Here is a 15,172-nt window from a genome sequence, read left to right as displayed (position 1 = left end):
GCCAGTTATGGTCTCTTTGGGATATATTCCCAGTAGTGGAATTGCTGGGTCAAATGGTATCTCTATTTGCAACTTTTTGAGAAAGCGCCATACCGCCTTCCACAGGGGTTGCACCACATCTTGTAACTTTTGAAGAGAAGATACACATATTTTCCTTTCTTACATTTTTTTAATCATGTTCTTCATATTTCTCCCACCCTGTTTAGAACCTACTGTGATCCTGATCAGAGAAGCAATGAGCACCACCTGGTTCCCTGGGTCCATTAATCCTTAGGACTCATGATTTTCTTGAGACTTTTATTTTCCTCAATATTCCTTGCTTTTCTGGAGATAGACCAACAGTTGCAGCTCAGATGGCCTTCATAAACTTTTAAAACCCCAGTCATTACTTGCCAAAGTGGAATATGTAATGATATCCTTATAGATTATGGTTTTGGCTATTGAACTAGATGTCTCCTGAGACTATGGCCCTAAGCTCTTAAATTCAGTAACACAGTCCCTCAGGGTATTTGGTTATGGCTAATAAGTTTATGTAATTTTGCACCCTATAAGCTGTATTATATACCTGGATACATTTTCAGCAGACATAAATAAACATATGTAGAAATCTCTCTCTCTCTCCCTCTCTCATACACACACACACACACACACACACACACACACACAGATGCACGCACACACACACTCACACATTGTGTGTGCAAGAGTACTTACAGTTATTTCCTTTTACTCCTGTGTGCATCCCCTTCTATTTTATGGGACTTTGAAAAGGTTGGTGTTAGTTCTTTATCAGTGTTTGGTAGAATTCTTAGTGAAGTCATCTGGTTCTAGATTTATTTTGTCGAGAGCTTTTAGTTACAGATTTTATCTTTTTGTTATAGGCTTGCTCAGATTTCTATTTCTCCTTAAGTCAGATTTATGGTTTGTGTATTTCTAGGAATTTATGCACTTCATCTAGGTTATCTAATTCATGGATATCCAGTTGTTCATAGTATCTTCTGCAATCCTTTTTATTTGTGTTAGGTCAACGTTTCTGCTTTCATCTCTGATTTTGGTAATTTGCATCTTCTCTTGTTTGTTTTGTCAGTCTAACTAAAGATTTGTTGATATTTTCAAAGAAACAACTTCTGATTTTATTGGTTCTTTTTTCTAGTCCCTGTTTTGTTTATCTTTGCTCTAATCTTCGTTAAGCTTAGGGAAAAGATTGAAACTGGAAACAGCTTCATCTCACTTGGATCCACAATTAACACCCTTGACACCAGCCGTCAGGAAACCAGGTGAAAAATTGCACTAGGAAAGCCTGCAGTTAGGGACATCTCCAAATTCTTGAGGACAAATATTGTCAGTTTGAAGACTAAGGTGTATCTGATTCAGGCCATGGTCTTTCCAACCACTTGCTATGCATCTGAGAGGTGGACAATGAATAGGGATGACATAGAATAATTGATGCCTTTGAGCTGTGGTGTTGGAGATGAGCACTAAACATGCTCAGGGCAGCCAAAAGAACAAACAGGTATGTCTTAGAGAAGGTGCAGCCAGAGTGCTCTTGGGAGGCAGAGAGGATGAGGCTTCACCTCGCGTACTTCAGGCATACTGCTAGGAGACGGAGATGATTCTTGGAAAGGTAGAGAGTTAGTGAAGGAGAGATAGAGCCTTGATCAAGTGAGTTGACATGATGACTGCCACAGTGGGCTCTAGTGTGTCAGGAAATGTAAGGCTAATAAAGGGTAAAACAAGGTTCAGATCTGTTGTTCACAGGTCGCTATGGGTCATTCTCAACTTGACGGCACCTAATGACAACAATAACAATCTTTGTTATTTCCATCTTTTTCTAGCTTTGGGTTACTTTGCTCCTGTTTTAAGGACTACAAGTTCTTGGTCTGTCTTCCAGACATCACTAGTGGCAATTTTGCCACATTTCTTTACTACTTAGCACAGGCTTTCCAGCTTTCAATAACAGCTTCTTTGTTGCCTACCACCTGGCATTATAAACTTTGTTAACTTGGTCAAGCATTTAATTTTTAAGTACAAATATGGGAAGCCAAACTTTATACCAAATATTATATGAAAACCCTTGTTCAGGAATTGAAGGAATTACAGATTTATAAATTGGGATTTCTCTTGTGGCAGATCCCAGAAAAAGAGCTGTTTGTTCCCTGCAGACAGGAGACAGATAGGGCCCCCTAAAGAGGGAGTGTTACTTCCTGAGCTAGAGTTCACCCTGAGGCATAAAGGTAATCTTTAAGGGTAAACCAAATTCTTGCATTTGCGAAACCCTCCCTCCCGAGTCAAGCAAAGGAAGGTTTTCAATAGAAAGAGCTTGGCTTCATTTGCATTGACTTCTCTTTGTAATTTACTTTCCTGATAATTTTCGATAAAGACACAGAGAAGCTTGGCTTGGGGTCTTCAGTCGAGAACTGCTGGCCCCCTGTTTTATCCTCTCTGTGCTATCTCATTCCTGACTGTTTGTCTCATTATTAATAATTATAAAATTATTCCATTCTTTAGGTCCCTCTGTCTGCAGCATACAATTCTTTAGCAATAATGATAAATTAAATTCTTCTGTGGTAACAAATATACCAAAGGATCCCTGAGTGGTGTGAAAGATGAGATGCCCTATTACTGGCTGAAAGGTGGCATCTGAACCCTCCCAGGAGTACTGTCAAGAAAAACCTGGGGGTCAGCCCTGAAACCCCAGGGAGCATCTCCTCTCTGCATACAGGTTATCAGGACTCAGAGTTTACCACTCAGAGGACAATGAATAGTAGCAACAAGTATTCCGGCATCTCAGCCATTCAAAGAGAGGTTTGCATCAAGCCTACTTAGGGATACAGTTTGGAAGTTCCTTTTAGCAGTGTTCTTTTCAATCAGAAACAGGACAGGCTATCCGTTTTACGAGTGGAAAAACTGTTGCCTTTGAATTTCTAACCCTTTGGCTATCAACCTAACATCTTATGCATTACATGTGAAAGTTGGATAATAAATAAACAACAACAACAAAATGAATTTATGCCTTTGAATTGTTAAGTATTTAGAGCATTGACTACTCCGTGGACTGCCGGAAGAACAAACATATCTGTCTTAGAAAAAGTACAGCCAGAGTGTTTAGAAGAATGAATGGGAAAATTTCATCTCCTATGTTTTGGACAAAGAATTGAAGGGACAGCAGAAACCCCATTTTTTTATAAACCCCCATCAATGCTAGAGGCAGAAGCGGGCCATAAAAATTCTTAGCGTAAAGCAAACAGGAGTGCCCCGGGTAAAGCCTTGTCTGTCCTTAAAACGTAAGGGATTAACTAGTGTCTATGTGACACAAAAAGAGTAAAGGCGGGCAAAGTAGCCAGCCCATCAAAAGCCGACCCAAATGACTGATGCCCCAATCCACCAACCATGATCTCAATCTCCCTGCCCTGACAGGGGCACTCAAAAAGAGCTATAAAAGCAAGTGGAATGGGGAACTCAGGGCTTTTTCCCTCACCACCTTCCTAAGGAGAGGGAAAGTCTCCACATGTGGAATTAATAAACGCTCTTGTAATTACATACGTGTGATTGGATTTCCTTTGAGGGGCATTCCATGGGTAGAACAGAATCAATCCCTAAAGAAAGACATTGTATTTGGAGAGGCAGAGGGTCAGTGAAAAAAAGGAAGACCCTCAGTGAGATGAATTGGCAGAGTCACTGCAACAGGGCGCTTGAGCACAACAGACATGGTGAGTATGGTGCTGGACTGGCCAGGGTTTTGTTCTGTTGTACATGGAGTTAGCTATGGGTCAGTGTCAACTCAACAGTGGCTGGAAACAAGCATGATGTCAAGATGGGTGGAGAAGTGCTTCCCTGATACTTGTGCAGAAGGAGGGAAGTTGGGCTAGCAGTAGGTAATATTACAAGGAGCTGGGGGTTTTAGGCAAGACTTCCCGGAGGAGGTAATGAGCAGCCGGGTGGTACCGGCAGTGCCTTGAGGCTCCATGTACTGGGCATGTGGATGTAGAAGAAAGTGGACCACCACGTGAGACCTTTCAGCATCCAGGAAGGCAGAAAGGCAGGGGCCCTCATTCTTGGGGACCATTCACCCTGAAACTCCTCTCCTGTTATCTCTGGGTCTTCTCTCATGTGTCCTAGTCTTCCGTGCTCATCTGGTGGAACTGACTGTTCTAGGCACACTGGCTTCCCACTTGCCCTAAGTTCTCCTTAGTTGTAGCAATCACCACTGTCGTCTTCTGAAAAAAGGGCTTAGGATGAAAGAGGCTGTTGCTGCTGCATAAACACCTCATTGCCAAGGTTACACAAACAGAAAGAGAAGGGACCTCCATATAGAGATAGTTTCAGAGTATAGAAGAAAAATGCTACATATTCCTTATTTTAGGGGACACAAACAGCTCTGGCATCTGGTATGCTGATGTTGCTTACTAAGGCCTAAAACTAATTTGGGTCAAAGATTTTTGTTGCTTGACTATACATATGGATTTCACCTGATGGTACACACAAGAATCAGATTTAATATGTATGAGGAAAGAATCATTGGAGAAGCTCAACATCAGCTGTGAAAACTAGGCCAGGTGCTGATGGTGGAATAGATCATCAACTATAAGCAAGTTAAAACTAAAGCTAAAGAAAAATCAAATCCATAGGAATGAAAATTTGACCTTGAGTCTATCCCACCTGAATTTAAAAACCATCTCAGAAACAGGTTTGAGGCCCTGAACATTAAAGAATGAAGACCAGATGAGCTGTGGGAGGATATCAAGAATATAATTCATGAAGAATACAAAAGCTCATGAAGAGGATGTCAGAAGAGACTCTAGATACTGGAGTGCTGAGAAGCCAAAGCAAAGAGAAGGAATCTGGACACTAAGGAGCTAAACAACATTCCAAAGGGCAACTCGGGAAGACAAAGCAAAGTATTATAATGAAATGTGCAAGGAGCTAGAGTCAGAAAATAAAAAAGACCAAACTTGCTCAGTATTTCTTAAGCTGAAAGAACTGAAAAACAAATTTAAACCTTGAGCTGCAATACTTAAGGATGCTGTGAGCAGAATTTGGAATGATTCAGGAAGCATCTAAAGAAGATGGAAAGAGCCCATGGAGTACTGAAAAGAATTGGCTGATCCATAAGAATTTCATGAAACAATATATGATCAAGAGACAATGTTGATTAAGGAGGATGTTTAAACTTTTCTGAAGGAGTTGGGGGAAAAAAGTCCCCAGGAATCAACAAAATACCAATTGACATATTTTAACAGACAGATGCCACTCTGGATGTGATCACCAAGTTGTGGCAAGAAATCTGGAGGACAACCACCAGGCCAACTGACTGGGAAATATCCATATTTGTTTCCATTCCAAAAAAGAATGACCCAGCAGAATGTAGAAACTATGGAACTGATATCACATGCAAGCAAAATCCTGCTGAAGATTACCAGAAAATGCCTGGAACAGTACATCAACAGAGAACTATCACAAATACAAACAGAGTTTAGAAGAGGCCGTGGCACCAGAGACATTATTGCTAACATCAGATGGATCTTGGATGAAAGCAAAGAGTACCAAAAGAATGTCTGCCTGTGTTTCATTGACTATGCAAAGGCATTTGACTGTGTAGATCACAACAAATTGTGGCTAACCCTGAGAAAAATGGGAATCCCAGAACACTTGACTGTTCTTGTGCAAAACCTATACTTGGACCAGGAAGCAGTCTTCAGAACAGAGCAAGGAGACACTGCATGGTTCAATCAGTAAAGGAGTGTGTCAGAGAAGCATCTTGTCTCCATACCTTTTCAGTTTATATGCTGAACAAATCATTTGGGAGGCTAGGCTTTATGAGGAGGAATGTGATATCAGGATTGGTGGAAGATTCATCAACAACATCAACAACTTGCATTATGCAGAGGACACAACCGTGCCAAAAATGAGGAGGACCGGAAGTGTTTTCTGCAGGTCAAGAACTGTAGTTTTCAGTATGGATTGAAGCTCAACATCAAGAAGAAGATTCTGTCTTTGTCTTATTGATGTTGATGACTGGGCCAATTGATAGATGGAGAAGAGATTGAGATTATTAAACAATTTCAGCTTGCTCGACTCCATAATCAATACTCTTGGCACCAGGAGTCATAAAATAAAAAGACAAATTGCTTTGGGCAAGGCTGCTGTCAGGGACCCCTCAAAAGCACTGAAGAGCAATGATGTCCGTCTGGAGACTAAGGTAGGCCTGATTCAGGTCATGGTCTTCACAGTGACTTGCTAGAACTGGACAATGACCAAAGATGACAGAAGAAGGATTGATGCCTTTGAGTTGTGGAGCTAGAGAAGAGTCTTGAACATACCATGGACTGCCAAGAGAACAAACACATTTATGCTGGAGAAGATGATACTCGGAGGCAAGGATTTTGAAGCTCCATCTCACATACTTTGGGCATGTGGCCAGGAGGGACCAATCCCGGAAGAAGGATATTATGCTTGGAAGGGTGGAGGGACAGCATCTTAGGAAGGAGAGGAAGACCTTAGATCCATTAGATGGATTGATACAGTAGCTGGGGTAATGAGGCTAGGTGTGTCAGATACAGTGAGATTGGCTCGGGATACAGCAGAGTTCAGAGCTATTGTACATAGGGTGGCTGTGAGTCGATAGTATGCAACAGTAACAACAACAACAACAACATAACAGCTCTGGATCCAGGCCATGGTCTTTTCAATCACTTGCTGTGCATCTGAGAGCTGGACAATGAACAAGGATGACAGAGAAATATTGTTGCTTTTGAACTGTGGTGTTGGAGAAAAGTACTAAGTATTCCATGGACTCTCAAAAGAACAAATATATCTTGGAGAAAGTGCAGCTTGAGTGCTTCTTAGAGGCAAAGATGAGAAATCTTTGTCTCACATACTTTGGGCATGTTGCAAAGAGAGCTACTCCTTGGAGAGGGACATCATACTTGGAAAGGTGGAGGGTCAGCTAAAGAAAGGAAGATCTCAACCAGGTGGATTGACACAGTGACTGCTGCAATAGGCTTGAGTGTGTCAGAGTGTGAGAATGGCACAGGATAGGACAGGGTTCAGATATGCTGTTCATAGGGACGCTGTGGCTAGTACCTGACTCTGTGACACCTAATAACAACAGCCAGCTCTGGAGGAACAGTCTGTAGAAAGCTGTGTTGCTAACCCAAAGGCCATGCGTGCTCTCTCGTTGTTTGAGTCTGCCAGAGACTCCTCAGGAAAAAGATGGGCAATTTCCTCTGCCGTGATTGTTGTTGTCGTTAAGTGCTGTCAAGTTGCTTGCGACTCATAGCGACCCTATGTACAACAGCCCCAAACTCTGATCTGTCTTGTGCCAATTGCACTGTCTCTGACACACCCATCCCGATTAACCCAGTCACTGAATCAATCCACCTCATAGAGGGTCTTTCCCTCCTGAGCTATCCCTCTACCCTCCCAAGCATGATGTCCATCTCCAAGGACCAGTCCCTCCTTACAACACGTCCAAAGTATGTCAGACGAAGCCCCAGAATCCTTGCCTCTAAGGAGCAGCCCGGTTTAACCCTCTCCAGGATGAATCTGTTTGTTTTCTTAGCCGTCCATGGTACCCTCAATACTCTTCTCTAGCACCACAGCTCAAAGGCATCAATACTCCTATCCTCCTTAGTCATTGCCTGACTCTCTGATGCATAACAAGTGATAGCAAAGACCTGTATCAGATGCACCTTACTCTCCAGAGAGACACCATTGCTCTTCAGTACTTTGGAGAGGTCCCTAACAGCAGACTTTCCCATGGCAATGCACCTTTTAATTTCCTGGCTACTGGTGCCAAGAGTGTTGACTGTGGAGCCAAGCAAACTAAAGCTATGTACAATCTCAATCTCTTCTCCATCCATCCTGATGCTGCCAATTGGTCCAGTGGTGAGAATCTTTGTCTTCTTGACATTGAGCTTCAATCCATACTGGAGGCTGCAGTCCTTGACCCTCTGCAGCAGGTGCTTCAGGTCCTCTTCAGTTTCAGCAGGCAGGGCTGTGTCATCTGCATAACGCAGATTGTTGATAGATCTTCCACCAGTCCTGATGCCGCATTTCTCCTCATAGAGCCCAGCCTCCCAGATGATCTGTTCTGCATACAGGTTGAAAAGGTATGGAGACAGAACACATCCCTGGCATACACCCTTCCCAATTTTGAACCATGCAGTGTTTCCTTGCTCTGTTCTGACGACTGCCTCCTGGTCCAAGTATAGGTTTCTCATTAGCACGATTGAGTGTTCTGGGATTCCCATTTTTCTCAGAGTCAGCCACAGTTTGTTATTATGATCCACACAGTCAAACGCCTTTCCACAGTCAATGAAACACAGATAGACATTCCTTTGGTATTCCCTGCTTTCAGCTAAGATCCATCTAACATTAGCTACAATATCCCTAGTACCATGACCCCTTCTAAACCCAGTGAAGGGTCAGTCATGAGTCTGTTCTTACCTGACAGTGATGAGTGACTGAGTGAGTGCACAGCAAAAGGAAGGAAGAATCATATATGAACTTAGAAAACTCCAGGAAGGCCTGACAACAGACTTTGTGAGCCCCATGAAGAACAGAATGTAAGTCCCCTTACTCAAGAATAACTAAGAATTTCCACATGACACCAGTTAAGTGCTGCCGTGAGGGCAGCTGTGGTCACCTGAGACTGAGCATGGTTCATTCAGCCAGATCAGGGGTGGTGACTGATAAATGCTGTCATTCCTCCTGCCTTCTTCTGTTCATTAGGAGCATCTGCCTACACCAGCCACGCAGGGGAAGAGAATGAGCCCAGAGTAGAAGGGAGTCACAGAGCACTTGTGACCACACATTAACCCACCAGAGGCCTGAAGGTGGGCTGGGCCAGAGTCCAGGGCTGGACTGGACAACCCCTGGGGACAAAGCGACAATTTCAAGGCCAAGCTAATATCCTAAGGATTTGATTATGGGGGCAGTGTAGGGGAAGGGACCCTGACAGGGCATCTAGAGAAGAGGCCACTTAAGCCTCTCTCCCTGAATGGAGGCTCCAACACACACACAGGTGGAACTTGCCTTGAGCAGAAACTCCTCTCTTGCCCAGCCCACCATTGTAGGTCACATTTCGGTATCTTCTTGCTGACCTGACTTGTGGCTAGTTATCTGGATACACTACAGCCACCACCTGCCACCAACACCCAGCTTCCTGCTGTGGGTGCTGGGACTGCTGTTGGCCTTCACCAGCCCCAGGGTGACCTCTTACTTCCTTCTAAGCCAGCTTAGCTTCTACATCCTCTTCTGTCCCTTCTACTCCTTCAGGACATCAACTGGTGGTACCTGGTCCTTCCTTCTGTTCAGCCACCCAGCCCCTTCGTTTGGCCTCCTTATTGTCTCTCAGGCTTCTCTGTCCTCTTGGACACTCGTGGAAAAGTCTCACACATGGAAAGGGCTCCCTGAAACTCAGTCATCCCTTCTGAGTGAGATCCTGGGCCTCCTGATTGTCTGCAAGGGTCTCCCATACCTGTGCAGCTGGGCCGTCAGCTGGATGGAAGCCTCTGCTTCTATGCTGTGCAGAGCAGTCCACAGTGAAGGTTTGTTGGTTGACTGAATAAATGTATCATGTATCACCATCTCTCTTGGGGCATGCTGTTTTGGCCCAAAGCCTGCATGCAGTAGGTCCCACCAGGCTGACAGGATGCTTATCTGTGATGGGCCTCTTTTCTCCCACCTTCGTATAAGTGGCTTCTAAACCTGAGGAGGAAGAGATGTGTCCTCTGAGCCCCAATGTGTGGAGCAGCAGGGTTTAACCCTGAGTCCCTGCTCATCTTCCCTGGGAGGTGACTGGCAGAGGAAAGAAAACCTACTTTGCCCGCTGCTCTGGTAGCCAGCCCAGGGACAGGAGGGTGAATACCCTGACTCGAGGAGCAGGAGAGGGACTGGAGCAGGTTGGTGGGATATGGAAACCGGCATGGGACAAGGCTGCGGCCTTGGAGTCTCCCTTGGGTAAGGTGTTCCTGGGTCTCTCTGAGGAGGTGACTTGAGCTGTGGGGTTGACAGTGGCCACCAGGGGAACCGGGATATGACTCATTAAGAAATGGAGCCCAAGGATGACTGTATCGGGGAAGGAGGCTGGCACAGTTGATGTCTAGCAATGGAAGCCTCTGTGGCATTTGAGTAGGAACATGGCAAAATCTGATTTTGCCTGTTATGGTCTCTCTGTTGTGAGGCCAACAGACCTCAGGAGTCTGTTGATGACTGTTGAAGGCAGGCAGGGTACCATCTGGACCCAAGTAGGGTGCCTACAGGTAGACATGGGGTGCCAGAGAGGAAGATCCCGCTGAAGGCAGGGTGCTTTGACTAGAGAAGGATGTTCCAGGGTGCAGCCTGGGGCTCATGCTCAGAGAAAGGGCCCTGGATTGCAGTGAGGTTCCCAGGAGTGTGAGTGTGGGTGTGGGAAGAAAGGATTGGGCCTGAAGGGGCCTTGATTCCTCACAGCAATTGGCATAAAAGTGGGAGGCAGGTTCTAGTATTGTGCTAAGTGCCTGAAGCAGGAGTGCAGGGTGAAAGGAACTCTAGTCTCTTCTGTTCAGTTCAGTTCACCAATTATAATGAACAAAGGCAAAAACTGAGTGAGCAAAACACTTGCACCCCTGTCCTCCCGGAGATCTGCAAGGGCACTATACCTCCTGTGTGCCCCAGGCCAGGTCCTTTGTAGGGAAGGTCCCCTGCCAGACAGGAGCCAAGACAGGACTGTGAGAAGAGGGGAAGCTTAGCGTTCTACAGCCAGGAAGAGTTGCCAGGCAGGAGGGTTGGTCTGAGCCCCAACTGCACGGGCCAGGCTGGAGAGCTGACTGGTGGCTGGACCCAGCAAGGAGGTCCTCAGTAGCCTTGACAAGGTCTTGTGGGGATGAAGGTCAGGGTGTGGATTTTTCAGGAGCCAATTAAAATTTGAGAGGCCTAGCAAAGGGGCAGGGGCCCATCCTAGAATGAATATGTGCCCATGTTTCAGTGAGATTGAAAGGCCAAGCTGCCATTTCTCAGATGAGTCACAGAGACCCTGTGGAACCACAAGTGTTTTGCTTTCCTGTACTCTGATTTCACCACCTACCTATGGGCTAAGGCAGGAAGTAGAAAGCTCTGTAAGACTAGGGTGGGGGGTGGAGAAGGGATCTAGGCCACCACTGTTTCCTCCTCTAGGGTCTGAGGAACCCCAGTGTAGGGCCCTTGTCCTGTGCCTGGGGTCCCTTGGTCATAATAGAACATACTGCAGAGCAGGAAGGCAGAAGAGGGGACCACATCCTATGCTCCTCTGGACCATTCCTGTCATCCACCCTAACTCCTAGGGTCAGTGGGTGCCCCAGGCCCAATCACTGGACAGGGAAAGGAGATCTGGGCTCCTATGGCAAAGCTGGCATGGTCCTAAGTCTCTGACAGTAGCCAGAAACCACACTGAGTTTAGAGAGGCTGAGACCCACCTTGAGCTTGGACTTTGGACCTTGAGAAGGACACTGGCTTTAGCAGGGAAGCCCTGAACGAGCACATCTGTCAGTTGGAAAGGAGTCTACCTGGGAGCCCATTTTGTTGAGCAAGTCCACCTCCCCCTAGGGTCCACACCCCTGGGGTCCACCTCCCCCTGAGGTCCACCTCCCCCTGGGGTCCACCTCCCCCTGGGGTTCACAGCCCCCTGGTGTCTACCTCCCCCTTGGGTCCACCTCCCCCTAGGGTCCACCTCCCCCTAGGGTCCACACCCCTGGGGTCCACCTCCCCCTGGGGTCCACCTCCCCCTAGGGTCCACCCCCCTGGGGTCCACCTCCCCCTAATGGTCCACCTCCCCCTAAGGGTCCACAGCCCCTGGTGTCCACCTCTCCCTGGGGTCCACCTCACCTTAGAGGCTACCTCACTCCAGAGCCCAGCCCCCTGCTGAGGTTCACCTACCTCTGGGGCTCATCTCCCTCTGAGGTCCCCTTCCCCCTGGGGTCTACCTCCCGCTGGAGTCCACCACCCCCTGCTATGGTCCACTTCCTTCTGGGGCTCATCTTCTTCTTGAGTCTACCTCCTTTGGGGGTGCTGGAATGTGACGGTAAGCATGAAGTCTTGGAAAGGAGAGGATAATGAGAATGTGTAGCATGTTATGGGCCAGAGGGGTCAGGGGAAGTTGGCTGTAGCAACCTTCAGGTCACTGAAATGTCCCCAGCGCCCTCCTACACCCTGAAGAGTGTAGTGAAGGGGGCAGTGAAGCCCTCTGTAGTCCTCCTCCTCCTCCTCCCTTCCCGCTCCCAGCTGGGAGTAATTTTAGTCTCTGCGTGAAGCGACACTCAGTGCCTGCCAATTCATCAACTTACACAACACCAGGAAATGGACATTTTTAAGAAATCGAAACTCCTGAATCGGAGGAGGGGGTGGGTGAGGAGAGGGGGCTGAGCCTCAACAAGGACCCTCCCCTGGTATCCGATATCCGGAGCTCATCAGCATTCATCAAGGTAACAGAGCGCACTTCACTTCGCAACGCGCTTCTTCGCTCAGGACGGTTGCTTCCCTCAGCCCTGAACATGGTCAAGGAGGAACATGAGGTGGCGGTGCTGGGGACGCCGCACAGCTCTGCACCCGTCATGTCCACAGTGATCAACATCCAGAATGATACCGTTGTGCCTGACCACATTGTCTGGTCCCTCTTCAACACCCTTTTCATGAACTGCTGCTGCCTGGGCTTCGTGGCGTTCGCCTACTCCGTGAAGGTGCGTGTGTGTGGAAGATGGGGGTCTCTACCAGGGTGTGAGGGTGCCCAGAGAGTGGTGGGTGGGGACAGCCTGTGTGGTGCACCCTCATGTGCGTGTGTGTGCACTTGCAAACATGCACATGGATGCTATCATGAGAGGGAAAAGTAGTTGCAAAAAGTGTAGAGAATTTGTTTTATTCAGCACACTGTGTAAAAAGGGGGAGCCCCCCAACCATAAAGGAATGAGGAATGGAGCTTGCAAACAGGGCAGCTCTCCCCAACATCAATGAGGCTTCCCCTTCTTGAAAATACTAAAATCAGGTAATATAAGGTGACAAACTGATTTTATTGGTAAACTTAATGGTAAATAGGATGTTTGCAGCTATGGGAACAGAGGTTAAAAATGTGTGAAACTTCAGGAAGGTTTTTTGCTACTTGAAAAGGTTAGTGAGAGACTGGGAGATTGCTTTTCTTTAATCCACCCAGGTGGTTGGATTCTTTTCTAATGCTAAAGCGACTGATAAAGCAACTTAATCTGTAGTTAAAGGAAATTCCCTAGAAGGGTGAGTTTAGGAAGCTCAAGATTGAACACAGACATTTTTTTTTTCATGGTAAAGACTGCTTTATTGGTGACAGTTAGTGCAAGTCAATAAATACTGATCCCCAAAGAAGAGCTCTTTTCATCAGATTACTGGTCCACAGGGCACGGAATTAAACTGAACCCAGAGCTGGGATGATAATTTGAAGTCAACCCTGCTTCTTGGGAAACGAAGCCACAGCCAGCTGATATATGGCATATGCTGTTCCGCCAACTGTAAGAAGCATGGTGGCTCTATACAGGAGGGCATCAGCTATCCCACCCTTTAGATACACTGGAATTCCATTATCCTCCTGAAACAGCTTTTGTTTTTCTCAAACTTTATTTTCAAACTGTCTGCGTGAAGTAGTACTTATGGTCCTCTGGGTAATTTGACGAAGAGCGAGCATATTCCGCAGCATCTTGGCTGTATTTTTTGCCCACCAACAGCGACAACTGAACACGCTTAACGATGTCGCCTCACCGGAACCGGAACTGCTCAGACATTTTCATAAGAGAGTAATTTGAACACTTGTTAGCTGAACAAGCGGTAGTTTCTGAGAAATACATGCTCTGTATGTCTCACGCAGAGACAATGCATGAGTGTGAGTATGCGTGTGTGTTCATGTGTGCAAGCATGCACATGCATATGTGTGCATGCATGCACGTACACATGAGTGTGTGTGCATGCATCTACGTGCCGTGGGGACTCCATCCCAGTGCTGGTCTGCGATGAAGCAGCAGGGGTGCACAGGGACAGCTATGGTCACCTTTATTCCTGTAGCCCTCCAAAAATAGTCTCCCTCCTTCACAGATTAAGACTAAGACCTTTGACCCTATGGTTAGGTCCTATACTGGCTCAGAAAAGTGTATTCTCACTCAGAGACCTGAGGGTCTGTGCTAGGACCACAGCAGATGAAAGCCCTAGCAACACCCCTGGAGGGACTGAGAGGCTGTGAGAAGAGGATAAGTAAGAAGTGTCCTGCTTAGGGTACAGGGACAATGGGGGGTCCTTGATATGGGTGGGGGTGGAGATTGTACTGTGGAGGTTGCACAGGGACCTGTCACCATCAGCTCTGGCTCCCAGCAGGTCCCCCCAAGTCCCCTCATCATCTCTTTTCCCCCAGTCCAGGGACAGGAAGATGGTGGGCGACGTGATAGGAGCCCAGAGCTACGCGTCCACTGCCAAGTGCCTGAACATCTCCACTCTGGTCCTCAGCCTCCTGGTGATCGTCCTGTTCATCATACTTATTGCCACAGGCACAGTGTTGAGTGTAAAAGTCTTTTCACAAACAATGAAGAACCATTCAGGCTACTAGTTCCTGCCCTTGCTGTGGCCTGAGTCCTCTGGCCCTCCACCAGTGTTACTGCACTCTGGGCTGTCACCTCCATGCTCCCCTTACACTTTACACACCCTTCTCTGTCTATGAACAAATTCAATAAAGTGTCGTGACACCTGAGGGGTGCCTTGGGTCTCCAGACTGCTTCTGAAATGAGCTGAAGATGGAATGGGGGACAGGAAGGGGCAGAAAGAGGCGAGCTCTGAGCAATCCCATGTCACTTTACTCTGGGGCTCTGGGCTGAGGCTGGAGGGCAGAGTCACTAGCCCTTCCTGACTTGGCTGGTGGGACCATAGTGTAACCAAAACCAGCACATCCCCACCCTGGCAGAGGCACGTGGGCCTGGGCCTCTGAGGGGCAGAGTGACTTTGGGACCCTTAAGAAGAATGTGACAGGCAGATGTGAGTAGGATGGGGGCATGCACGCTTCCTGGGGCAGGAGGCAACTGGTGAGGATTGATGCCTCTTGGTCCAAGCCTTGTAAGCACTCTAGGCTTCGGTGGCCCAGCTGGGCTCCTCCCAAGACCATCCAGTAACTTGAGGGTGTACAGCTTCTGGCATTGCTAGCCCATCCTTTGGA

The 15,172-nt window shown here is 47.0% G+C and overlaps 1 protein-coding gene across 1 annotated transcript; it reads left to right on the top strand.

The window, feature by feature from the left end:
- The first annotated feature begins 12,509 nt into the window (after positions 1 to 12,509).
- IFITM1 (interferon induced transmembrane protein 1) lies at positions 12,510 to 14,572 on the top strand. The gene is made up of 2 exons (XM_006893193.1): positions 12,510 to 12,695; positions 14,381 to 14,572. The coding sequence occupies exons 1-2, from the start codon at positions 12,510 to 12,512 to the stop codon at positions 14,570 to 14,572; spliced, it is 378 nt and encodes a 125-aa protein (XP_006893255.1).
- Positions 14,573 to 15,172: the final 600 nt, after the last annotated feature.

Source organism: Elephantulus edwardii, unplaced genomic scaffold (genome assembly GCF_000299155.1).
Source record: "Elephantulus edwardii isolate Elephantulus edwardi_28Jun2011 unplaced genomic scaffold, EleEdw1.0 scaffold00126, whole genome shotgun sequence".
Classification (NCBI taxonomy): domain Eukaryota; kingdom Metazoa; phylum Chordata; class Mammalia; order Macroscelidea; family Macroscelididae; genus Elephantulus; species Elephantulus edwardii.
The sequence above is the reverse complement of the archived record's forward strand: the minus strand, read 5'-3'. Positions and strand labels throughout refer to the sequence as shown.

Excerpts from the sequence above, each read along its gene's own strand:
- IFITM1 (XM_006893193.1), top strand. The coding sequence starts at position 12,510 with ATGGTCAAGGAGGAACATGAGGTGGCGGTGCTGGGGACGCCGCACAGC. Across the intron at positions 12,696-14,380 it reads CGTTCGCCTACTCCGTGAAG|TCCAGGGACAGGAAGATGGT; the intron begins GTGCGTGTGTGT and ends CTTTTCCCCCAG.